Source organism: Phyllobates terribilis, unplaced genomic scaffold (assembly GCF_046119375.1).
Source record: "Phyllobates terribilis strain yellow unplaced genomic scaffold, ASM4611937v1 Scaffold_3__8_contigs__length_932513732, whole genome shotgun sequence".
Lineage (NCBI taxonomy): Eukaryota > Metazoa > Chordata > Amphibia > Anura > Dendrobatidae > Phyllobates > Phyllobates terribilis.
In genome coordinates this window covers 313,541,723-313,568,151 of record NW_027362763.1, presented here as the reverse complement: position 1 = coordinate 313,568,151, position 26,429 = coordinate 313,541,723, and the positions used below count along the sequence as shown (strand labels likewise).

The 26,429-nt window shown below is 49.6% G+C and overlaps 1 protein-coding gene and 1 long non-coding RNA gene across 2 annotated transcripts in view; one reads left to right on the top strand and one right to left on the bottom strand.

Moving 5' to 3' along the window:
• Positions 1-11,562: 11,562 nt before the first annotated feature.
• Positions 11,563-23,492, bottom strand: LOC141259285 (uncharacterized). Its single transcript, XR_012318402.1, has 3 exons — positions 23,353-23,492; positions 13,047-13,117; positions 11,563-11,629 (listed from the first exon to the last, which is right to left on the bottom strand). It is a non-coding gene; the product is annotated as an uncharacterized lncRNA (long non-coding RNA).
• A 78-nt stretch (positions 23,493-23,570) lies between these two features.
• Positions 23,571-26,429, top strand: part of MCCC1 (methylcrotonyl-CoA carboxylase subunit 1) — a 62,199-nt gene continuing 59,340 nt past the window's right edge. The window contains exon 1 of the mRNA XM_073674980.1: positions 23,571-23,773. Within this exon, the coding sequence (XP_073531081.1) occupies positions 23,706-23,773 (68 nt within the window). The 5' untranslated portion in view covers positions 23,571-23,705. The remainder of the gene's footprint in view (positions 23,774-26,429) is intronic.

Genomic DNA, 26,429 nt, shown 5'->3' with positions numbered 1-26,429 from the left:
CCCCCACACACGGCCCAGGGGGCGCGTCAACACCTCAGCCAGTCAGCATTATTACCTACAGCCAGCCTCGCAGGAGCAGGCTGAGGTACATAGCTTCCCACACTGAAAAAGCAGCAGCACGTTAGTGCAGGAACCCTCTCCCAGTCCAGCTAGTGAGAAGGACTTTTCCCCAGTGTGCAGGAGGACCTGTCAGGTGAAACGCTTGTCTTCTGTTCTGTCCAGCAGCTCCTGCCTTTGATCTGCTGCTCCCATCTTGCTACACATGAAGCATGACGAGCCATGGCGCATGACGTCACTGCCATGTTCCCCCAGGTAGGGACATGCCATCGTCAGCTGCCAGCCTCTCATTGGTCAGCGGCATATATGGCAGCATAGGGAGCCGGTGGGTTCCCTGCGTCTAACAGAGCATGGTGTGATGAAACAGGAAATGGCAGCCATCTTTTGATCTAAACAAGCTTATGTAAGGTAAAATAATACACTTTATGGGTCTTTTCTCTCAATCTCCTATGTCTTGAGGTTAATTAAGTATTTGATCCTATGGCTCTCCTCAACACGTCGCAATACATTTCAGCTGGATGTGCACCATTGTCGCGGGACCCCTCCAACTCTGGGCCCTGATGCAGCTGCACTGGCGATATATCCGCCCCTGCCATTAGTGATCTCTGTGGCACCCCACTGTTGACTGTGACCCAATCTGAGTGTGTTCCATTAATAACCACTTTCTGTTTCCTATCACTGAGCCAGTTTTTAACCCAGTTATACATATTTTTCCCTGGTCCCATTGCTCTCATTTTATTTACCAACCTTGTGTGTGGCACCGTATCAAATACCTTTGAAAGTTCAGATAGACAACAGCCACTGTGTTTCCCTGGTCCAATCTAGAGCTTACCACCTCATAGAATCTTATCAGATTAGTTTGCAGGACAGATCCCTCAAACATATGTTGATGTTGGGAAATTAGGGTATTCTTATTGAGATACTCCAGGATAGCATCTCTTAGAAAACCCTCAAAGATGTTGTCCACAGTAGAGGTTTAACTTACAAGTCTATAAATTCCAGGCTCAGATGTTGTCCCCTTCTTGAATATTGGTACCATATTTTCTTTGTGGCTGTTACGCTGGTGGGTGAATGTAAGGCTGGTGGCTGTGGGCCCACTGCTCCACGGGCAGGGCTTACCCTGGAGGAGCATGACAAGGTGTCTACTGAGTCTTCATTAGAGCCCCTGGTGGTGAGGATAGGCTGGGCTGCCGGTAGACACCAGGTAACACTCCAAGGCAGTCCCCGGGACTGCAACAGCAGACCGGAGGGTCACAGGTGTGGGTACCAGGTACAGGAGGGTGAAGACAAGGACGAGGTCAGACGGTCTGAGGTCAAGGCAGGTAATACAGGTTCAGGATAGAGAAAGTGACATGCTACAGATTTGAAAAGCTGAAAAGGCAGGTGCGAGCAAGGCGACCTACAAACCTGGATCAGTTACACCAGTTTTGTCAAGAGGAATGGGCCCAAATTCCGACCAACTATTGTGAGAAGCTTGTGGAAGGATATCCCAAACGTTTGACCCAAGTCATTCAGTTTAAAGGCAATTGTACCGAATACTAATGAAATGTATGTAAACTTTTGACTTTGCAGTAAATAATAAAAATGCCTTCAAACATTCTCTCTCTCTCTCTCTCTCTCTCTCTCTCATTATTCTGGCATTTGGCAAATATTAAAAATTATTGTAATCCTAATTGACCTAAAACGGGAAAGGTTTATTCTCATTTCATGTCAGATATTGAGAAAAACATGCATGTGTCTTTTTATATAGTGTATGTAAACTTCTGGTTTCAACTGTACATGTCAGAAGCAAAAACATGCGATGATTAAGACAGTCTTCTGAAATGCTTTGCATATTTTTCTCTATTTTTTGACAATAAAGAATGGCTTTTAGAAGATTCTGATGCTGAACGGTTTTTGCTTCTGCCTACCTCTCGCCTCATTACAAGTCTCCGTGCATGGATCTTCTTATGGGTGAGCTGACTTTTATTGCCTTTTTGATTATAAACATGTCATCTACTTTGCTGGAACTGTAATAAGCTGTAATGTTTTTTTTGCATGAAAATATGCAGCAGAACTTAGCCTAAATGAGTGCGTCTTAAACTCAGATGCAGTAGCAGGTTGTAGGTGAGGTGAGGATAGGGAAGCAGTTATCATAGAACTGATGCACAGTCTTTCCTGGGGAGGGTGAGGAAAGAACAGTTTATTTATTTTTAAAACGACAATTGGGGGACAGGGGTTTTTAAACCGAAAAACTTCTTTAACGCTGTCTCACACAAGGTGTGGGAAAGTCTTAGTGCAACACAAAGGAAAGAAGGAAAGGGAGCGCAGACTCTAGGGAAAGGGGAGAGTGGAGACCTCCTAGGCTGGTCTAGTGTCACCCTGTCTCCCCAAATGACCCTATATTAGCTCTTCACCAATCGCTGCACGCGTGCATCACCACCTGTCTTTCCCTGGCATATGGCTAAGGCTAGGGAAGGGAGGAGATGAGCACTAGTTGATCCCCACTGAACACTAAAGACAACAAGGGAGGACAAACAGGGGGAAATTGCTTAGCTTTAGAAGACTCCAGACAAATGCACACACATTCTCAAGCTCCAGATAGGAAGAAGTACTGTTCTTGTTAAAGCCTTCACAAGCAGTAATGAATATCGCCAGCACCTCCCTCTGGAACACAGCAGGTATTTATACACCCAGGCCAGGGTGTTAATTAGCCAGAGGAAGGTAGCCGCTGGGTCCTAGAGACAGCCTCTAAGAAGATGACTGTCATGCCAAACGTAGAGATCTCCTGCAACCCACTGAAGGGCGACTGTCTGTCACTTCTGACACACCTGTGACATGCTGCAACCTCTGCTGCTTCACTACAACTCAAACTGTCAAATAAGTCGGTAAGGATTTATGGCACTTTTACATTCTGCTATTTTGCATCAGTATTTGTTAACAGACACCAGGAGTGGATCCAAAATACAGAAGAGATTAAAGTGATTCAGTTATTACTTTTCTCTGTGTTTGTTCCCCTCTGGTATTTAGCTTACAAATACTGATGTAAATTACTGCCCAAAATACTCACTGTGTGAATGAGGAGAGGAAGCAGCTTGCAATTCTGTAATAGAAGTCCTTATTCTAAGGATGAGTGCACACTTGCAAGTACTGTGCTGTAATGCTTGTCTTCTCAGCTCTATCATACTCCCCAGGGCAGGGGCAAAACTGCAGCCGGCAGATGTCAGACATATGTGATGATATGTGATGGACCCCGACTCCCAAACAAAATGAATAAGACAGGAGTACAGAAAATAAATATGCAAACCATTGCAATTACATGTCAAAAGTTCTCAACTTTATTTAAATTCACATGACACCGAAAATGGCACAGCCCCCGACTCAGGAAGAGTCACTCTCCAGCACTCAGGAGAGGAAAACCCCCTGTGGAGGAAACCTCTAGGGAACCATGGCTGGAGGATTGCCCTTCCCTTGGGCTTAGAGAGCTAGTGCTGATATATAACAGATGTAACTGCAGAGTTTTAGAATTTGTACATTTTACCAGATTTACAGAGAATGACGTAACAAATATAGACTATAAATGTGATAAACTGAATGTGGGAGACATCTGGCTGTGATATCTGTCACCACATTGATTGCTAGCACGAATTTGGTTGATCTGATTGCCCAGGTGGATGTAACATTTCTCCCTTACAGATCCAGGTCCAGGACTCAAGAAGTTGGACACTTGGTTAAAAGGATTGTTTGCTATGGATAACCCTTAATAACAAATACCCCGTCCCCCCTTCTTCCTCCTCTCCCTCCCAATTTATCACCCATTAAAGTCATAGAGCTGTCCATAAACTCCCAAAGGGGAGCTGCTCTATGTAGAGGGTCTCTCTGCTCTGAGTAACAGAAGGGAATCTGTTTTGGTGACCCCCCTCTGTTACCTTCCCATGCCCTGGGGGTGTCTAAAGCAGACAACCCCTTTCCCTGCTAGAACCTCCAAATTACACCAAGGTTGGCACATTACGTGCGGTGGTCAAGCTCAAGGTCCTCAGGCGCATCATTAATGGCACTGATCTTGGCAGCGTGCCCTTCTTTTATGGAATCTTCTTTATGACACTTGTTTATGACCTCATAACAGTTGTCATGGTTGCTACAGGAGCTATTACTGATGCATGGCCCAAGTATTAACCCTTTCATCATTGGTAATTTGCTTTCATTATAGAGGCAAATAACTGCACGTTACCAAGCAGGCGACTTACCATTACGGCTTCCCTAGGCACCATAAGAAATACAGATTACAGATTAAACGTGCAAGTGTTTCAGGAGTGTTTTGCACTTTTAAATGCAGAGATTAGGCTTATAACTAGCACTTTACAAAGAAAAAAAAAAAGAGGAAATTACTTGTGAAATAACATAGGGAATTGTAATTCAAGCATTTTCCTAATGTACATTCTACATAGTTGCATAGTTATATAGGTTGAAAAAAGACCTAAAACCATTCAAAGTTATACATTTTCTATTGCTAGATTATTTATAACTCACAATGTCATGTTTTGTTAAAAAATGATCCGGCCCTTTTTTAAATGCTGCTATAAAGTCTGCATTACTACCTCTTGTGGTCAGACATTCCACAATCTGACTGTAAAGAACCCTTTCCCATTTAGCTGCCAGAATTGACTTTCCTCCACCTGCAACAAATGTTCCATTACCCTTTGTAAGGCCCTGGAAAATGATGTCATGTGCCAGTACTATGCATCGACTACATATGTGTAACATACCTGGCGGCGTCCTTGCATGGTGGTCCATCTCCCACTGTGCAAGAGCGCGCACTTGATCTCCAGTCCAGAATGTCTCTCTGGCTTCCCTCCATGCTGTCTGTTTGTGTCTGTTTCTGCTGCTTAAGGGCGGCGCCCGATCACTTCCTGCTTTTTATACCTGCTGTGGGTCACACCCCTTGTGCGTCCTCAGCCTATTGCTGTCTGTCACCTGGTATATAGCTCAGCTGCTCCCATCTATCCCTGCCTGAGCATAGTGTTTCATTCAGTGTGTGCTTGCACTCTGAAGGTGCCAGGTCCCGTTCTGTGTTCTCTTGTCTGCCTATCCTGGAGGCTGTATTTCCAGGCCTGTCTGAACACGCTCCTAGCCTGTTCCTCCTGCCTTCTAGGGGCCGATTACCTAGACCCGTTCCTGTATCTTGTCTGACCTGTCTGAACACGCTCCTAGCCTGTTCCTCCCGCCTTCTAGGGGCCGATTACGTAGACCCGCTCCTGTATCTTGTCTGTCCTGTCTGAACACGCACCTTGCCTGTTCGTCCTGCCTCTCTGGGGGCCGTATTCCCAGACCCGCTCCTGTATTCCGCTGCAGTGTCGGTCTCCTCCGTACACTCAGTTCCAGTCTGAACTCTCTCCTATCCTTTACCTGTTTTGCCTCTATGTCCGTTCCCTTCCTTTTTCTGCAGAGTCTGAACTCGTACCTAACTCCTGCTTGTTGTCTCTGTACTCCCGTTTGTGAGTTTGTGGTCCACTCGCTACTTCTCTGCTAGTACCCTGTGGGTGTCTGGCTCTGCCTTTCCCTTCCTGTCTGTTCCGTGTGAACAGAGCCCTGTCCCCCCTACTCAGCCTAGCCTGCTCTGACTCCTTTGCTCACCGCTCCGGTGGTTCTAGCCTGCTCTGACTCCTTTGCTCACCGCTCTGGCGGTTCTAGTCTGCTCTGACTCCTTTGCTTACCGCTCCGGCGGTTCTAGCCTGCTCTGACTCCTTGCTCACTGCTCCGCAGCCTTGCTCCGCTCTGTCCCTTTTGCTCACTGCTCCGGCAGTCCTGTCCTGCCCTGCTTCTGCCCACTGCTCCGGCAGTCCTGTCCTGCCCTGCTTCTGCCCGCTGCTCCGGCAGTCCTGTCCTGCCCTGCTTCTGCCCGCTGCTCCGGCAGTCCTGTCCTGCCCTGCTTCTGCCCGCTGCTCCGGCAGTCCTGTCCTGCCCTGCTTCTGCCCGCTGCTCCGGCAGTCCTGTCCTGCCCTGCTTCTGCCCGCTGCTCCGGCAGTCCTGTCCTGCCCTGCTTCTGCCCGCTGCTCCGGCAGTCCTGTCCTGCCCTGCTTCTGCCCGCTGCTCCGGCAGTCCTGTCCTGCCCTGCTTCTGCCCGCTGCTCCGGCAGTCCTGTCCTGCCCTGCTTCTGCCCGCTGCTCCGGCAGTCCTGTCCTGCCCTGCTTCTGCCCGCTGCTCCGGCAGTCCTGTCCTGCCCTGCTTCTGCCCGCTGCTCCGGCAGTCCTGTCCTGCCCTGCTTCTGCCCGCTGCTCCGGCAGTCCTGTCCTGCCCTGCTTGTGCTCGCTGCTCCGGCAGCCCCGTCCTGCTCTGTTCTTGCCCACCGCTTCGGGCGTTCCCTCTCTGCTGTGGTTGTCTACCGCATCTGCGGTTCTGTGACCCAGTCTGTACTGGGTCTTAACCTTTCTGTGCTCCAGCCCGTCCTTTCGGCCAGTAGCTCCCTGCCTGCATACTCGCCTGTATCCACCCATCTGCATACCTGCCGTGTTTGCTTATATCCACCAGTCTGTGCCAGCCTAACCTGCCTGTTCCTGAGTCCCAGTGTGTACTGGGTCCTATCCCGCCTGTGTTCCTACCTGCTAGTGCCTCCCTGTCTGCACTCTAGCTGTGCTTGCCTGTACCCCTCTACCTGTATTGTTCCTGAGTCCCAGTGTGTACTGGGTCCTATCCCGCCTGTGTTCCTACCTGCTAGTGCCTCCCTGTCTGCACTCTAGCTGCGCTTGCCTTTACCCGCCTGCCTGCATACCAGTCGTGCCTGCCTATACCCTCCAGTCTGTGCGCCAGCCTAACCAGCCTGATCCAGTAATCCCTGTGTGGGTCAACCCCCGTGTCCGGAGTTTGACCTGGAGTAGCACCTGGTCCCTCTGCCCGGTTTCTCCCTGGTGCACTGGCGTCGTATGCCGTCGTGCCATCTTGGTCGGATCGGCCAGATACTTAGTCACGCCCCTCCAGGCACTCTCCGGTTCATGGTCCAGTGGAACCACAACACCCGCACACGCCAGTCAGTCCGGGCGTGTGCATAACAGCATGCTCAGGCCATGGTTCCCGTTGAGCCCCACGGCCTTCGCTCTGAGAAGTTTTCCAGCGAATACATGCATTAAAAATAAATAAATAAAATTTATTTATTTTTTTTCCTCAGCTGAGTTCCAGGCGAATTACGCACCCGTCCAGATGGATCTATCTGCTCTCGTTCCTGCGGATCCGCCACGTTACTATGGGGATCCAAGACAAAGTCGTGCATTTGTGGAGCAATGCATGCTACACTTCAAGTTCTACCCTCTATGTTTTCCCACCGATCGGGTTAAGGTGGCATTCATTATGTCTTACCTGGCGGGTGATGCCTTGGAATGGATCAACCCCCTATATGAAACACAGGATCCGATCCTCCTGGACCTAATGGCCTTCCTGGTGGCCTTTCTAATGGTCTTCGATGATCCTAACCCGGAGGCTCCTGCTGAAGCTTCACCTCCCAATATCCCGGAGCAGCCCCGATGGGTAATGTGTGTGGGTAGCGCAATAGTCCTCCAGCCCAATGAGACTACTGTCCACCCAGAATCTTCACAGGGTGACTACGCTTTCCGGAATACATCTCCCAACCTCAAGAGGCAGTCCAGACGTGCTAGACGTAGAGGCAAGCCGTCACGCCAGGGTCTGTCCTCCCTGAGACCTCCTGACCCCAACCTTGAAGTCCCTACTGAAGCTTCATCTCCCTGTATCCCGGAGAAGCCCCAACGGGTAATGTGCGTGGGTAGTGCACCGGTTCTCCTGCCCAAAGAGACTTCTGCCCATCCAGACTCCACACAGGAGAACTTCCTGCACCCGGCATCAGATGCTTCACCCACTTTAACCGGTGTGCATGTCCAAGGATGCTCCAAAGCTGTGGTTACCTCAGAGTCTGTGCACCTCTACTACCTGGCGGAGGACCCCCTGTTGCCTCTTGAATCCTCCGGGATACCACTCGATGACAAATGGAGAGAGACTTCTCTACACCCGGTACTCGATACTTTGTCCGCTTCGTCCTGTGAGCCTGACAATGGGTACCCCAAAGTGGTAGTTACCCCCGAGTCTCTACACCCCTCCGACCAGGCGGAGGACCTCCAGTTGTCTCCAGAACCCTTCGGGGTGCTACCTGGTAGCGGAAGGACAGAGACCCTCCTATACTCTGTACCTGATACCTCACTCGCTTCGTCCAGTGAGTCCAACCTAGTGTACTCCGAAGCAGAGGTTACTCCCGAGTCTCTACGCCCCTCCGACCAGGCGGAGGACCTCCAGTTGTCTCCAGAACCCTTCGGGGTGCCACCTGGTGGTGAATGGTCAGAGACTTTCCTATATCCTGGATCTGATACCTCCCTTGCTTCGTCCAGTGAGTCCGACCTTGTGTACTCTGAAGCAGAGGTTACCCATGAGTCTCTACACCCCTCTGACCAGGCGGAGGACCTCCAGTTGTCTCCAGAACCCTTCGGGGTGCCACCTGGTGGTGAATGGTCAGAGACTTTCCTATATCCTGGATCTGATACCTCCCTTGCTTCGTCCAGTGAGTCCGACCTTGTGTACTCTGAAGCAGAGGTTACCCATGAGTCTCTACACCCCTCTGACCAGGCGGAGGACCTCCAGTTGTCTCCAGAACCCTTTGGGGTGCCACCTGGTGGTGAATGGACAGAGACTTTCCTATACTCGGTACCCGATACCTCGCCTGCTTCCTCCAGTGAGTCCGACCTAGTGTACTCTGAAGCAGATGTTTTCTCTGAGCCTCTGCACTCTTCTGACCCGGCGGAGGACCTCCAGTTGTTTCCTGAATTCTCCGGGGTACCACCAGATAACAAAGAGACAGTGACTTTTCCTCATTATGTACCTGATAACCCGTCTATTTCTTCCTGTGAGCTTGACAAGATGTACCTCGAAGCAGAGATTACCCCCAAGTCTCTGTCCCCTTCCAACCCGGTGAAGGACTTCCAGTTGTCTCCTGTACCCTCTGGGGTGCCACCTGAAAATATGTGGAGAGAGACTTCCTTGTGTGCTGTTCCTGGTACTCCACCCGTTTCGTCTGTTGCTGAGGATGGCTGGATGGGAGGTAGCATCCTAGCTAACCAGATGAGATCAGTTTTTCCTGTGGACAGTGGAAGTGATCTCCTTGAAGTGAACGACTGATCCTCGAATTCCCTGCGGAAGATTCTGGCAGGCCTGAAGAAGAGGGGGCGTAAGGGGGGGGGTACTGTAACATACCTGGCGGCGTCCTTGCATGGTGGTCCATCTCCCACTGTGCAAGAGCGCGCACTTGATCTCCAGTCCAGAATGTCTCTCTGGCTTCCCTCCATGCTGTCTGTTTGTGTCTGTTTCTGCTGCTTAAGGGCGGCGCCCGATCACTTCCTGCTTTTTATACCTGCTGTGGGTCACACCCCTTGTGCGTCCTCAGCCTATTGCTGTCTGTCACCTGGTATATAGCTCAGCTGCTCCCATCTATCCCTGCCTGAGCATAGTGTTTCATTCAGTGTGTGCTTGCACTCTGAAGGTGCCAGGTCCCGTTCTGTGTTCTCTTGTCTGCCTATCCTGGAGGCTGTATTTCCAGGCCTGTCTGAACACGCTCCTAGCCTGTTCCTCCTGCCTTCTAGGGGCCGATTACCTAGACCCGTTCCTGTATCTTGTCTGACCTGTCTGAACACGCTCCTAGCCTGTTCCTCCCGCCTTCTAGGGGCCGATTACCTAGACCCGCTCCTGTATCTTGTCTGTCCTGTCTGAACACGCACCTTGCCTGTTCGTCCTGCCTCTCTGGGGGCCGTATTCCCAGACCCGCTCCTGTATTCCGCTGCAGTGTCGGTCTCCTCCGTACACTCAGTTCCAGTCTGAACTCTCTCCTATCCTTTACCTGTTTTGCCTCTATGTCCGTTCCCTTCCTTTTTCTGCAGAGTCTGAACTCGTACCTAACTCCTGCTTGTTGTCTCTGTACTCCTGTTTGTGAGTTTGTGGTCCACTCGCTACTTCTCTGCTAGTACCCTGTGGGTGTCTGGCTCTGCCTTTCCCTTCCTGTCTGTTCCGTGTGAACAGAGCCCTGTCCCCCCTACTCAGCCTAGCCTGCTCTGACTCCTTTGCTCACCGCTCCGGTGGTTCTAGCCTGCTCTGACTCCTTTGCTCACCGCTCTGGCGGTTCTAGTCTGCTCTGACTCCTTTGCTTACCGCTCCGGCGGTTCTAGCCTGCTCTGACTCCTTGCTCACTGCTCCGCAGCCTTGCTCACTGCTCCGCAGCCTTGCTCCGCTCTGTCCCTTTTGCTCACTGCTCCGGCAGTCCTGTCCTGCCCTGCTTCTGCCCGCTGCTCCGGCAGTCCTGTCCTGCCCTGCTTCTGCCCGCTGCTCCGGCAGTCCTGTCCTGCCCTGCTTCTGCCCGCTGCTCCGGCAGTCCTGTCCTGCCCTGCTTCTGCCCGCTGCTCCGGCAGTCCTGTCCTGCCCTGCTTCTGCCCGCTGCTCCGGCAGTCCTGTCCTGCCCTGCTTCTGCCCGCTGCTCCGGCAGTCCTGTCCTGCCCTGCTTGTGCTCGCTGCTCCTGCAGCCCCATCCTGCTCTGTTCTTGCCCACCGCTTCGGGCGTTCCCTCTCTGCTGTGGTTGTCTACCGCATCTGCGGTTCTGTGACCCAGTCTGTACTGGGTCTTAACCTTTCTGTGCTCCAGCCCGTCCTTTCGGCCAGTAGCTCCCTGCCTGCATACTCGCCTGTATCCACCCATCTGCATACCTGCCGTGTTTGCTTATATCCACCAGTCTGTGCCAGCCTAACCTGCCTGTTCCTGAGTCCCAGTGTGTACTGGGTCCTATCCCGCCTGTGTTCCTACCTGCTAGTGCCTCCCTGTCTGCACTCTAGCTGTGCTTGCCTGTACCCCTCTACCTGTATTGTTCCTGAGTCCCAGTGTGTACTGGGTCCTATCCCGCCTGTGTTCCTACCTGCTAGTGCCTCCCTGTCTGCACTCTAGCTGCGCTTGCCTTTACCCGCCTGCCTGCATACCAGTCGTGCCTGCCTATACCCTCCAGTCTGTGCGCCAGCCTAACCAGCCTGATCCAGTAATCCCTGTGTGGGTCAACCCCCGTGTCCGGAGTTTGACCTGGAGTAGCACCTGGTCCCTCTGCCCGGTTTCTCCCTGGTGCACTGGCGTCGTATGCCGTCGTGCCATCTTGGTCGGATCGGCCAGATACTTAGTCACGCCCCTCCAGGCACTCTCCGGTTCATGGTCCAGTGGAACCACAACACCCGCACACGCCAGTCAGTCCGGGCGTGTGCATAACAATATGTATTTATACATATAAATGAGATCTTGTAATGATTTAATAACCTAGTTTCAGCCTTTGAACTGACTCTAAATCCCAAATATCTTTTTTAAAATGTGGAGCCCAAATTGGATAGCATATCCAATATGTGGCCTTACAAGGGATGTATAGAGAGGTAATAATACATTTGGATCACAGGATTTTATCTCTCTTTTTATGTACTTTAAAATCTTGTTTGCTTTTGCAGCTGCTTCCTGACATTGAGTACTGCTGTTCAGCTTACTTGTCACCAGAATATCGAAGTCCTTCTCCTGTTCTGTAATCTGTAATATATTTACATTTAATCTAGAGGCAGCAGTACGATTACTCCAGTCATGGTGCATTATTCTACATTTATTAACATTAAACTTCATCTGCCATGTGTTTGTCCTTGCAGGAATCTTTTCCACATTCTTTTTATAATATTATAATGTCAGAGGTTAATAATCAACATACTCATTTTGGAAGGCGCTTTGAACCATTGGAAAAGGTAGGGATATCCAGCTTTTTTTTGGATACGTTTTTTTTTTAAATTATATTAGTAGAATTGAATAAAAATAGAATATTTTGGAAAAGGTCTCACTTTTTTTTCTATAGTACTGGGCTGTTCTGTGTTTTTATTGAATTCTACTAATAAAATTGTTTTGAATTTTTTTATCCAAAAAACGGCTGGACATCCCTATCTTTTCCTGTTGCTACCATCGAGCAAGAGTGGTATTAATCCGAGCTGAGGATTCGGTGGCTAGTTCAACGTGGGTGAACTGGATCATTTTTACTTAAAGTGAATGTCAGCAGTTTTTTGCTATTTCATCTAAGAGCAGCATAATGTAGGAAAAGAGACCCTGAATCCAACGATGTATCACTTAGATTACTGGGTGCAGCCGTTCTCACACAATCGGAGATTTTAGATTTTCAATGCAGCAGAGCTGAGAAAGCTGCCATCGCCCACACCACAGCTAACCCCGCATACACCAGGCTCTCATGCACATAGCTATAGACAGTGAGCTGCTTATCACAGAAGGGGGCGAAGTCGGACCAAGGCTCACAAGACCAGTTGGTCACATCAGTGTTAATCAGAAGGTGATTAAAGCTGCAGTCTAAGCAAACAACAGCACACAGCCGGATATGTGACACATTGTTGAGTTCAGTGTTTTAACCCCTACCTTATGGTGTCCTCAGATTACATAGCAAAAACCTGTTGACAGTTTCCCTATAATGCTTACATCTCTGCTGCTTACTGCAGCCCACACAGACTATTAAGTGTCTCATGTGGCAGTGTGGGGCACACGGAAAAAAATATTAAGGGGATGATAATTACCTTCATAGAGGGGTTATGATCATTAATAAATTGCTTTCATAGGTTTGATCTCCAGGATTAGGAGGGATTTGGGGTGTAAACATAATAAACAATGAGTAAAACATCAAAGCAAACAGAAAAAGGATCTGTGACCCAAACTGGTAGGTAAGACCGGCTAGTCCCATATTATACGAGGTCAAAACCAGGTTACATGGCCAGCAAAGCTTTCAGCGCTGGGAGCCGCGCATGCGATGTGACGAGGGCTCCCCACGTGTGCGCTGTGAGGCTGTGTAGTTCCCAGCTTCACTGTATGTGGCTAGAGCTGCTCGTCACAGCGCATGCGCGGCTCCCAGTGCTGCAAGCTTTGCTGGCCATGTCATACCGCACAAGCGCCCCATACTTACTTCAGCGCGAGCCGAGCAGAATCCAAATGCATGGGCGGCGCCAACCCAGACTGAATGCGAGGATCACACCCCTATGACCAAACGAGCAGGAAGGATATAAGTATATAAAGTCGTTTTTACACATTATATTAACCCCGATTTAAAATGAAAAAAGCGCATTACATCACTAACAACGCTATGGGGACAGTTTACATAATAGATAAGACATGACAGGTCCCCTATAAGTGATAAATTTACTGTAGTAAAATTGTAACATCAGTTTTTTAGTCACCATTATGATACAATAATCAAGTTATTTAGATAGAACATAACAAATTTATTGGAATACAACTTTAGAACCAAAAAACCTTTCATATTTACAATTTATTATACACTGTGCAGTAAGTGGGAAAAAAACAGTTTTCAACAAAAACATACTGAAAAACATTTGTGCAGTCTATGAATTTGTTCTGAGAAATAATATCGCCTCCATCAGATCCTCCTTCATAGATGACCTCAAATCTGATCTACCGTATTTTTTGGACTATAAGACGCACTTTTTTCCTACTAAATTTTGGAGGAAAGAGGGGGGGTGCCTCTTATAGTCCGAATGTGGGGGGCACATATACATATACTGTGGAGGGTGTGGGGGGGAGCAGTAGCAGTGGAAGAGCGGGGCACAGGAGGCAGCAGCCGCCTGCTGCAGCCTACACTGTCCCCGCTGTAAAGAAAATGAATATTCACTGCTCCCCACGCCCATGGGAGTGGAAAGGGGTGAATATTCATGCTCTTTAATAGCGGGCACACGTGACTGCCTGGCCGCAGGAGCTCCTGCGGCTACACTGTGTGCCGGCTATTAAGAATAATGAAGTCACTACTCTCCACGCACACAGTCCCGCAGCTGATCCCACCTTATGAGGGCGTATGGCAGTGACGCCATGCGCGGCTCACATGGTGAGATCAGTGCTGGAAGTAGAGCAGGACGCAGCGCTGGAGCACAGGGAAGAAAGGGGAGTAGAAGTGCTTATTTTTTTTTTTTTTATGTGAAGCATGGGATGGGGATTAGGGGTGCCATGCATATCAGGATGAGGGATGCCATGCGTACCAGGATGGAGGGGGGCCATGCGTACCAAGATGGAGGGGGGCCATGCGTACAAGGATGGAGGGGAACCATGCCTACCAGGATGGAGGGGGGACATGCGTACCAGGATGGAGGGGGGCCATGTGTACCAGGATGGAGGGGGGGCCATGCGTACCAGGATATCATGTGCACATACCTGCACCACAAGTATTTGCTGCAGACATTTCTGCACCAAAAATGTGTCTCTTGGCAGGAGAAACGCTTGGAAGGAAAATCGCCTTCATACTGCTGCATTTTTTATGAGATTTTTTTTCTGTTCTTTAGAATGGGTGAAAAACGCAGCAGAAATGCTGAAAGAATTGACGCTGCAGACATGAAACTGCTTCAAATCTTCAAGGGAAAAAAAAAAGCTGCTTTTCCATGAGATTTCAGACATCTCAGAGGGTGGCCATGCATACCAGGATGGAGGGGGGCCATGCATACAAGGATAGAGGGATGCCATGCATACCAGGATGGGGATGAGGGTACCATGTGTTAGGTGTCGGTCTGGTGCTGGATTCGAAATGGGTCCAGGACCTTCTGTGGTCTCCCATTTCGGTCCAGCTGGGGCTGATGCTGCTCAGCATCACCATCAGCCTCAACGCCTAGATGGTCCGCGAGCGCTGTTTATCTCCCAGGTAGTTGTGCCTAGCAATGTTAAGCCTGGGTTGCAGAGGGAGACAGGGCTTGTGGAATCTAAGTTCAGGATTTGCCGCACTGAGCATGTCCGTGACCTGGCGGATCATGATTGGTGGTCTGGTACCCACCTGACCCGGTGACCTGGCACCGCCTGATTGGTTCACGGGTAAAGTCACCAATGGCGCATCGGTGGGCAGGGCTTAGTCTTTAAAAGGCCCGCCCACAAACATGGCGACGTGCTCAGATCATTGAGCATGTGTTGCGGTGTGTGGACGACTGGTGCCACGTAGTTTCTACAGGCAGGTTTAGAGAAAGTAGGCAGGCTAGTGAAAGTAGGCAGGTAGCTTCGTCTAGCAGTCTGACTCTGCCAAAGGGGTCGCCTAACACCCCGAACAGCCTGCAGACGCCCTATTCACGGCTATCGCCTGTCTGTCACGTGGAATAGCTCCCTTCAGTCCGGTAGCACGCCGGCTGTTGGCACGTGTACCTGTCGGCGTAGTCACACACGCACACTAGTGCCAACTCCTATTGCGTAGCGCCTGTATCGCAGACAGGGCTACTGCTTCTCCCCCGGTCACACGTCTCCCTGCGGTTCTTGGAGATTGTGTGAACTGTTATACCCGCTCCGTGTGCATTAACACGGAGGGGTTAATCAGTTAGGTGCGTCTCCGGACGCTCATCTCCCGTGCAGTTAACGGAGATAAAGCGTACCGCTATACCCGTTCCTGTGTGGAGAAACACGGAAGGGTTTAGTATTTAAGTTGTCGCTTTCCTTTCCACCTGGAAAGTGTTCGGCAGCAGCCTTCCAGGATGCATTGCGGACCCCGGGGTCGGTTGCGTTCCATTTTAATAAAGTTGTCTGCAACCGCCCTCCTAACAGTATCTGAGCGCCAGGGTCTTGCCGAACATGGCCGACAACCAATAACTGCAGCGGTATATACAGCAACTGGAGGCCAGACTTAGAACTCTGGAACAAACTGCTCCGGTCGCTGATATCACTGCAGTAGCTTCCCAGGCGGCTACTCTAGCAGCCAACATTATTAACTCGGCTGCGGTGAATACTGCAACCACTGCAAGTGCCCCATTACCCCGGTTTGCTCTCCCGGAGAAATTTTCTGGGGACAGTAAACTCTGTAGGGGTTTTATTAAAGTATGCTCCATTCATTTGGAGATGATGGAGGCACGGTTCCCCTCCGAAAGAGCCAAAGTGGGATATATCATTTCTTTACTTTCTCACAGGGCTCTGGAGTGGGCTACTCCTCTATGGGAGCGGAACGACCCGGTTGTAGTAAACGCGGGTCTTTTTCTTAAGACCCTAAAAAATGTTTTCCTGGGTCCTCAGGTCACGCATGATACGGCTCTCAAGCTTCTTGCGTTGGTCCAGGGTTCGGCCACCGCCAGCCACTATGCCGTCCACTTCAGAACCCTAGCGGCTGAACTGGATTGGTCTGAGCGGTCGCTTATTCCGGTGTTCTGGAGGGGTCTGGCTGGGCATATTAAAGATGCTTTATCTACCAGAGAAATTCCAACCTCTCTGGAGGAGTTAATATCTCTCGCTGACCGTATTGACTTGCGTCATGCGGAACATAAGTTAGAGCTGGAGGTTGCTAGACCTCAGCATCTGTTGGCACCAGGCACCTTTAGACCCAAACCTAACACTCTCGACCCGGAGCCTGAGGCTATGGATATATCCCGGACTGAGTCTAGTCCCTCTCGTTCCCGACCCGCACATCTCTTGGAGCACCCCGTAAATAAGGGTTCCAAGCAGTCGGTAAAACGAGTAGGTCTTACCACCGTTGGAGGAGGTGTATTAAAGTCCGGGACTTCTTCCTCCAAATTATCATATAAAGTGACATTGTCCTTTGGTAAATCTACAGTTACTGCCAAGGCGTGGGTGGACTCTGGTGCTGATGGCAATTTTTTATCATCTACATTTGCCCAGAGGCATGCCATCCCTATTGAGTTACTCTCCAGACCAATAAACATTTGTGTTGCCAATGGTTCACTCCTGGATGTGCAAATCACCCATCAGTCGATCCCTCTCACCATGTCATTCCCTCAGGGCCACCGGGAGGTTATCTCATTTCTTATTATTCCCGGTGGATTAGACGAGGTGTTACTGGGTCTCCCCTGGTTACGTTGTCATACTCCACACATTGACTGGAAGACGGGGAGAATTTCTTCCTGGAGTGAGAATTGTGCATCTCAGTGTTTGGTCAAAGTCACCCGGAGGGTAGTCTCTGATCCTCCTATCATTGCGACATCCGGTACAGATTCCTGGTCTGTTTCCAGGACCCGGGCCTTGTCAGATTTTGTCGCAAAAAATTCTCAGGAGGAGAGGGTGGCTGCAGTGTACCCCAACCCGGTTCCGTTGGGGAGGTCGTTTGTTTCCCCTAATCTACGGAGTATGGTGCTCTCCTGGGCTCATGCCCCTAAGACCGGAGCTCATCTGGGGGTCAAACGTACCACTAAGTTCCTTCAACGGTCCTATTGGTGGCCCCGGCGGCAGCAGGACATCAAGGACTTTGTTCTCGCGTGTCCCGTCTGTGCGAGAGATAAATCTTTCCGCCAGAGACCGGCGGGTCCTTTTCCTCTGTCACCCGTGATGGATCCCACACATAGAGAACCAGCTGTCACTTTTTGCCATCCTGCTTCCCGCCCTAAAAAAAGGTATCCCGTACACCGGAGGGGGTCACAGTTTCGTGAATCCTCTCTGTGACCCGATGGACCACATCCTTGCCCCCCGGCTCATGGAGGAAAATGAGCGTCAAGTGGAGGGGGATGTTAGAGGGGGGGATAATGTTAGGCGTCGGTCTGGTGCTGGATTCGAAATAGGTCCAGGACCTTCTGTGGTCTCCCATTTCAGTCCAGCCAGGGCTGATACTGCTCAGCATCACCGTCAGCCTCAACGCCTAGATGGTCCGAGAGCGCTGTTTATCTCCCAGGTAGTTGTGCCTAGCAATGTTAAGCCTGGGTTGCAGAGGGAGACAGGGCTTGTGGAATCTAAGTCCAGGATTTGCCGCACTGAGCATGTCCGTGACCTGGCGGATCATGATTGGTGGTCTGGTACCCACCTGACCCGGTGACCTGGCACAGCCTGATTGGTTCACGGGTAACGTCACCAATGGCGCGGTGGTGGGCAGGGCTTAGTCTTTAAATGGCCCGCCCACAAACATGGCGACGCGCTCAGATCATTGAGCATGTGTTGTGGTGTTTGGACGACTGGTTCCACGTAGTTTTTGCAGGCAGGTTTAGAGAAAGTAGGCAGGCTAGTGAAAGTAGGCAGGTAGCTTCGTCTAGCAGTCTGACTCTGCCAAAGGGGTCGCCTAACACTCAGAACAGCCTGCAGACGCCCTATTCACGGCTATCACCTGTCAGGTGGAATAGCTCCCTTCAGTCCGGTAGCACGCCGGCTGTTGGCACATGTACCTGTCGGCATAGTCACACCCGCACACTAGCGCCAACTCGTATTGTGTAGCGCCTGTATCGCAGACAGGGCTACTGCTTCTCCTCCGGTCACACGTCTCCCTGCGGTTCTTTGTGTGAACCGTTATACCCGCTCCGTGTGCATTAACACGGAGGGGTTAATCAGTTAGGTGCGTCTCCGGACGCTCATCTCCCGTGCAGTTAACGGAGATAGAGCGTACCGCTATACCCGTTCCTGTGTGGAGAAACACAGAAGGGTTTAGTATTTAAGTTGTCGCTTTCCTTTCCACCCGGAAAGTGTTCGGCAGCAGCCTTCCAGGCTGCATTGCGGACCCCGGGGTCGGTTGCGTTCTATTTTAATAAACGGGATGGAGGGGGGGCCATGCATACCAGGATGGAGGGGGGCCATTCATACCAGGATGGAGCGGGACCATGCATACCAGGATGGAGCGGGGCCATGCATACCAGGATGTGGTGCAGGTACAGTACAGACCAAAAGTTTGGACACACCTTCTCATTTAAAGATTTTTCTGTATTTTCATGACTATGAAAATTGTACATTCACACTGAAGGCATCAAAACTATGAATTAACACATGTGGAATTATATACTTAACAAAAAGGTGTGAAACAACTGAAAATATGTCTTATATTCTAGGTTCTTCAAAGTAGCCACCTTTTGCTTTGATGACTGCTTTGCACACTCTTGGCATTCTCTTGATGAGCTTCAAGAGGTAGTCACCGGAAATGGTCTTCCAACAATCTTGAAGGAGTTCCCAGAGATGCTTAGCACTTGTTGGCCCTTTTGCTTTCACTCTGCGGTCCAGCTCACCCCAAACCATCTCGATTGGGTTCAGGTCTGGTGACTGTGGAGGCCAGGTCATCTGGCGTAGCACCCCATCACTCTCCTTCTTGGTCAATTAGCCCTTACACAGCCTGGAGGTGTGTTTGGGATAATTGTCCTGTTGAAAAATAAATGATGGCCCAACTAAACGCAAACCAGATGGAATAGCATGCCGCTGCAAGATGCTTTGGTAGCCATGCTGGTTCAGTATGCCTTCAATTTTGAATAAATCCCCAACAGTGTCACAAGCAAAGCATCCCCACACCATCACACCTCCTCCTCCATGCTTCACGGTGGGAACCAGGCATGTAGAGTCCATCCGTTTACCTTTTCTGCGTCGCACAAAGACACGGTGGTTGGAACCAAAGATTTCAAATTTGGACTCATCAGACCAAAGCACAGATTTCCACTGGTCTAATGTCCATTCCTTGTGTTCTTTAGCCCAAACAAGTCTCTTCTGCTTGTTGCCTGTCCTTAGCAGTGGTTTCCTAGCAGCTATTTTACCATGAAGGCCTGCTGCACAAAGTCTCCTCTTAACAGTTGTTGTAGAGATGTGTCTGCTGCTAGAACTCTGTGTGGCATTGACCTGGTCTCTAATCTGAGCTGCTGTTAACCTGCGATTTCTGAGGCTGGTGACTAAGATAAACTTATCCTCAGAAGCAGAGGTGACTCTTGGTCTTCCTTTTCTGGGGCGGTCCTCATGTGAGCCAGTTTCTTTGTAGCGTTTGATGGTTTTTGCAACTGCACTTGGGGACACTTTCAAAGTTTTCCCAATTTTTCACACTGACTGACCTTCATTTCTTAAAGTAATGATGGCCAATCATTTTTCTTTACTTAGCTGCTTTTTTCTTGCCATAATACTAATTCTAACAGTCTATTCAGTAGGACTATCAGCTGTGTATCCACCAGACTTCTGCACAACACAACTGATGGTCCCAACCCCATTTATAAGGCAAGAAATCCCACTTATTAAACATGACAGGGCACACCTGTGAAGTGAAAACCATTTCCGATGACTACCTCTTTAAGCTCATCAAGAGAATGCCAAGAGTGTGCAAAGCAGTCATCAAAGCAAAAGGTGGCTACTTTGAAGAACCTAGACTATAAGACATATTTTCAGTGTTTTCACACTTTTTTGTTGAGTATATAATTCCACATGATAACTATTTGCTGCAGACAGAAACGCTTGGAAGGAAAATCGCCTTGATATTGCTCCATTTTTTATGAGAATTTTTTCTGTTCTTTAGAATGGGTGAAAAATGCTGCAGAAATGCTGAAAGAATCGACGCTGCAAACATGAAACTGCTTCAAATCTGCAAGGGAAAAATAAGCTGCTTTTCCATGAGATTTGAGACATCTAATTGACTTTTCTGGTACGATCAAACATGGCGTTTTTGAGATCACGGAGCTCTGTATTACAAATATGTCCGTCCCTCCATTTTCCTGGAGGGAGATTTATATTCTACACTAGATGGTGGCCTGATTCTAACGCATCGGGTATTCTAGAATAGGTATGCGGCCGACCGGGCGCAATCAGCAGAGCGGTGTTTACATTTGGCACCAAAATCGCTGATTGGTCGAGGCCGCAAACCACGACCAATCAGCAGAGCGGGGTTTACATTTGGCGCCAAAATCGCTGATTGGTCGCAACCGCCGGGCGTGACCAATCAGCAGAGCGGGGTTTAAATTTTGCGCCAATACTGCTGATTGTTCGCGGCCGGCGACTGCGACCAATTAGCAGAGCATTGTTTAAATTTGGCGCCAATCTCGCCAATTGGTCACGTCTGCCATCCGCAACCAATCAGCAGAGCGTTGTTTAAATTTTGCGCCAAAATCGCTGATTGGTCACTACCGCCAGCCGCGACTAATCAGCAGAGCGGTGTTTCAATTTGCCACCAAAATCGCTGATTGGTCGCTACCGCCAGCTGCGACCAATCAGCAGAGCGGTGTTTCAATTTGCCACCAAAATCACTGATTGGTCGGGGCCGGCCACCGCGACTAATCAGCAGAGCGGGGTTTAAATTTGCCGCCCATATCGATGATTGGTCGGGGCCGGCGGCCGCAACCAATCAGCGTCGTATTAGTGAGGACCGGGGAGCGGCGCTGCCTGTGCGGGTACTTCCGCTGCGAGCAGCTGGGAGATGAGCGGCTGCTCGCAGCTGAAGCATCCCGACCGGCGGGGCCGCTCCTCGGTCCTCCGTTCACACTTGCTATCGGGAGATCATAGCGCTGTTTAAATTAGGCGCCAATCTCGCTGATTGGTCGCGGCTGGCAACCGCGACCAATCAGCAGAGCGTTGTTTAAATTTGGCACCAAGCTCGCTGATTGGTCGCGGACGCCAGCCGCGACCAATCAGCACAGCAGTGTTTAAATGTGGCGGCAAGATCGGTGATTGGTCGCGGGCGCAGAGCGTGACAAATCAGTGAATCGTATTGGTGAGAACCGGGGAGCGGAATCGTATTGGTGAGGACCGGGGAGCGCGGCTGCCTGTGTGGATACTTCTGCTGCGAGAAGCCGGGACATGAGCGACTGCTCGCAGCAGAAGTATTCCGACCCGCACCGCCGCTCCCCGGTCCTCCCTCGACACACTAGCCGCTGATGTCCCCACAGTATCCGCATGGTGTTACAAAGGTCCGGACATTTGTGTTCAATATCGCTGATTGGTCGCGGGCGCTGCCCGCGACCAATCACCGATTTGGGAGCCAAATTTAAATATCGGCTGCGACCAATCACCGATTTGGGCGCAATATTTAAATAGCGTCCGCAACCAATCAGCACAGCGGTGTTTAAATGTGGCGCCAAGATCGGTGATTGGTCGCGGCCAATATTTAAATTTGGCGCACAAATCGGTGATTGGTCGCAGTCTTGCCCCGCGACCAATCACTGATCTTGCCGCAAAAGTTAAACACTACTGTGCTGATTGGTCGCGGACGCTGCCTGCGACCAATCACCGATTTGGGCGCCAAATTTAAATATCGGCCGCGACCAATCACCGATCTTGGCTCCACATTTAAACACCGCTGTGCTGATTGGTCGCGGACGCTATTTAAATGTGGCGTCAAAATCGGTGATTGGTCGCGCCCGGCGTCGGCGACCAATCAGCACAGCGGTGTTTAAATGTGGAGCCAAGATCGGTGATTGGTCGCGGCCGATATTTAAATGTGGCGCCCAAATCGGTGATTGGTCGCGGGCAGCTTCCGCGACCAATCAGCATAGCGGTGTTTAACTTTTGCGGTAAGATCAGTGATTGGTCGGGTCCGAAGACCGCGACCAATCATCGAATCGTCTTGGTGAGGACCGGGGAGCGGCGCTGCCTGTGCAGGTACTTCCGCAGCGAGAACCCGGGACATGAGCGGGCACTCGCAGCAGAAGTATCACGACCCCCAGCGCCGCTCCCCGGTCCTCCCTTCCGCATGGAGGTCAGCGGCGCCGGCGGTCCTTCCGCTGCTACCGGGCGGGAGATGAGCGCCTCGCGCCGCTCATCTCCTGGCTGCATCTCCGTCCCGCAGATGGGTCCGGCAGTCGAGGTCCTTCTGCTGGTACCGGCCGGGAGATAAGCGCCTCGCGCCGGTCATCTCCCGGCTGCATCGCCGCTGAGCTCCGTCCCGCAGATGAGCCGCTAACGGCCGCCATCTTTTTTCAGAAATCCCGCGGCGCTGATTGGTCGCTGCCGGACCAATGAGCGACGCGGGATTTCCAGGACAGACAGACAGACGGGATAAGATGATTATATATATAGATTAAGTAAATTCAGTTTTGTCTCTCGATGATAAAATGCAGATTACAGCAATATTTATTTAAAAAAAATGTAACATAAACCCAAATCAGCCATAACCCACAAGTGCAGGACAATATTTCACATTCACCTTGCACCGTGTGGCCGGTGTGCTCTCAGTGCCAGGACTCAGCTTCAGCCCCAGTCCGGCCCTGGTCAGGGGTGACAAGCTGTTACAGGCCCCTGTATATTCCAAGCTTATTTCATATCCAAGATGCATAAGAAATCTATATCTCTCCATATTTTTGGACCTATAAGATATGCTCATTCTAGTAACTTCATTTTCTTCATTCTTTTTAGCACGTCCCTGGAATGAGTTAACTAAGAATCCGCCAGTCAGTCGGTATGGCTTCTGAAGGAGCGTTTGTTACTCTTTCATCTGTCAGTGAACCAACCAGTGCAAATTTGGAAAGGAACCTACTGAATAATTCTCTTTGTAGCCACAAATATCTGCATTTAAGTAATAGTAATTATATATCTCCGTAAAAATGGCCAACCCCTTGAAGCACATTACACGTCATTACCTCAGACACGTCATCCATCCCGCTCAGTCCTCCAATGTGACACAAGTCACCTCCTCCACACATTACACCGCGTCACCCGTGTTTGACTAAGCCGCACACTCTACGGGCGGTCACATGATACATTGCCTACACGGTCACGTGCTATGGTTCTGTGACGTCAGGAAGGTCCTACAAGGGATAGAAATGTCGTTACCAATAAAGTTGCATTTGTATAAACTACACATAGTCAGTATTAGTAATTCTCTGCTCCTTGCTATATGTCTGTGGTCCACACTGCACGTGTTATCGGTCCCCTGACTGGCGAGGTGCAGAAGGGGCGTGTCACAAGAGTCACTGGGTTGTAAGACGCTAACATGGCGGCCACCTTGGTGCTTGTCAGTAGGAGACGCTGTCCGGGCCTGTCAGCGCAGCTGCATTCCCGGTGGGTTATTGTTCAGATAAGACTTCTTGATAAGTAATGGTGTCCAGTGCGTTTACTGTGTAAATGGCTACACGTCCTGGGAGAGAATGCGCCGTCCATCGGTATAGAAGGGTATAACAGTGGAAATAGTAACTGCGGAGTTGCCCACAGCTACCAATCAGATCACTGCTTACTTTCCATAGCGCCTTAGAAACGTGTTAAATGTAATGTGATTGGTTTCTCTGCGCCCGCCCCTCCCGTTGTTCCCCACGTGCCTGTGTTATTGGGACAGTGTGGGGGTTACTATCCTGTTTGCTGAAGTCCTGGTGGAAGGTGCTGCTGTAGAAGACTCCTGCACTTACATCTCAGGGGTCTAATCCTGTCTGCTGAGGTCCTGGTGCCCTGGTGGAAGGAGCTGCTATAGAAGATTCCTGCACTGACTTCTCAGGGGTCTAATGCTGTCTGCTGAGGTCCTGGTGTAGAAGATTCCTGCACTTACATCTCGGGGGTCTAATCCTGGCTGGTGGCAAAAAAGACCTAGCAGTGGTGTAACCAGTAATCCATCCACAAATGAAGCTATTTTATAGTATTCCCTTAGGGCAGGTGCACATGGTTTACGGGCTCGTGTACGTCACCTTTTTTTCCCGTCCTAGTGCGGCACGACAAAACAACAGATTGCACCCTGACCAGTGTTATTCTATGGAGCCGTGCACATGTCTGATCTCTGATTTTTTTTTCATTTGTTTTCCATATCGGACAGACACTGAGGAAAAAAACGCAACGTGCCTGAGTTTGATCTGATATTCGTATCACACTCAGCCTTGCAAGTCAGTGAGTGCGTAGGAAACATCGGACTGCACTTGGATGACATCTGACTGCAGTCTGATTTCCACAGGATGACGGGATGGAAAAGATGGAGATTTTTTTTTTCTCCATCTTCTTATCGAGGGGAATCAGATCACTCTGTGATTGGAGTGTGATCTGCATAATCCACCCAAGTCTCTCGGATTAGAGCATTTACAGCGGTCTGCACCAGTCCTCCAAATTATTTACAAAAATCTGAATTTTCTTTTGGTTCTGTAACCAATAATTGTAACTGATAAATGACTTTGGTCATTTTTATAGTTTGTTCAAAGACTTGGGTTTCTGCCGGTGCCACAAGTGGATCTTAAACAAAGGGCGAGTATGACGGAACGGCCTTGCTTTATGTTTAAGGGTTTTCCAGTGAATATAAGCTATCACCTATCCAAAGTCTAGGTGATAACGTGTTGATTCATGGAGGTCTGAGCTCTGTGACCTGCACTGATCGGGAGAATGGGGCACTTTTATCCCCATTGGAATAAGTTGGTTGAACCTGCACTTAATCCATTGCCAATGGTGCTGCCGAGCGATGTGCTCAGCTTTCTCTGGCAGCCCTATAGAAAATGAATGGGGCGACAATCAGGCACCCAGCATACCGTTCCATTTTTTAATGGGGACAAAAGTACCATGTTCTGCCACTTCGTGCAGGTCCCAGCAGTCAGACCCCCACTGATCAAAAAGTTATCACACATCTTCTGGATAAGGGATCTGGCTTGTTTTAACTGGAGAATCCCATTAACGGTGTTTTAATCATAAACAATAAAATTAATCCTCCATTATACATGTGTGCTGTGATGAGTAATTCCTCAGAATATGAACAGTGAATTTTTATTGTTTTCTTTATTGCTATTTTTGGGGCATTATTTCTCTTGTGTACATCAGTAAGACCTCATTTTGACATGTAATTTTTCTTGTACATAAGAGGCCAATGTGTCAGTTTTTACTATTAGTTTTTCTCATTTGCGCCAAAAAGCTGATGGAGTTTTCTCAAGATTCTCATAGCAAATTTGCAGTGGAAAACAGACATCACTAGAATGTAACTGTGATAACATCAGAGTGCTGCACGAGCTGATCACTGACCCATAGATTTGTATTGGAGAGTATGAGCTATGGCTGGAAAAAAATGGATATAGCTTCATACACGCAGTCTGCAAAAAACCCACCAACATGTGAACAGCTCCATAGACTACAATGGGTCCGTTAGTTGTGAAAAGCCTGGATGGAACATGTACGTGAGGAATGGAAGGTCTGGTAATGCACCTGTCCAAAAGAGAAGCTACTGGGAAAAATACTAGAAAAAAATGTTGTTTTGAAAAAGAAAAAGGCACCTAAGAATTTGACAAAAGGACAGAAAAATGCAATGAACAAAAAAAAAAAAATTGTAGCAGCTTATGGAACATGTGTCCCACAGCACTCTGCAAATTGTCTATTCAGAGATGAAGAGAACTAGAGCTCTAGTGTCACCTATAGGAAGTAGCAATCCTAAATATAAATATTGACCCTTTAACCAGCTTTGTCACATGGCTTAGGATAATAGCCAAAATCTCAATTTGCAGACACTGTGTTTCGGGGTACTGCCCCTCGTCAGTGCTAAATGTGAGATCTGGTTTGGCTGGATGAGAGGCGTCTGACGGGGATCCAAGGGGTAACATTTCTCCTTGCGGAGAGTGACATGTTAAGCAAGTCAAGATGAGGAGACTTTTAAGCCGCAATGTTCCTCTGGGAAATAAGCAAATTGTCTCTTCAGAGAGGAAGAGGACTAGAACTCTAGTGCACTCAACACACAAGGGGCGTTTTCCTATACACTGATCTCTGG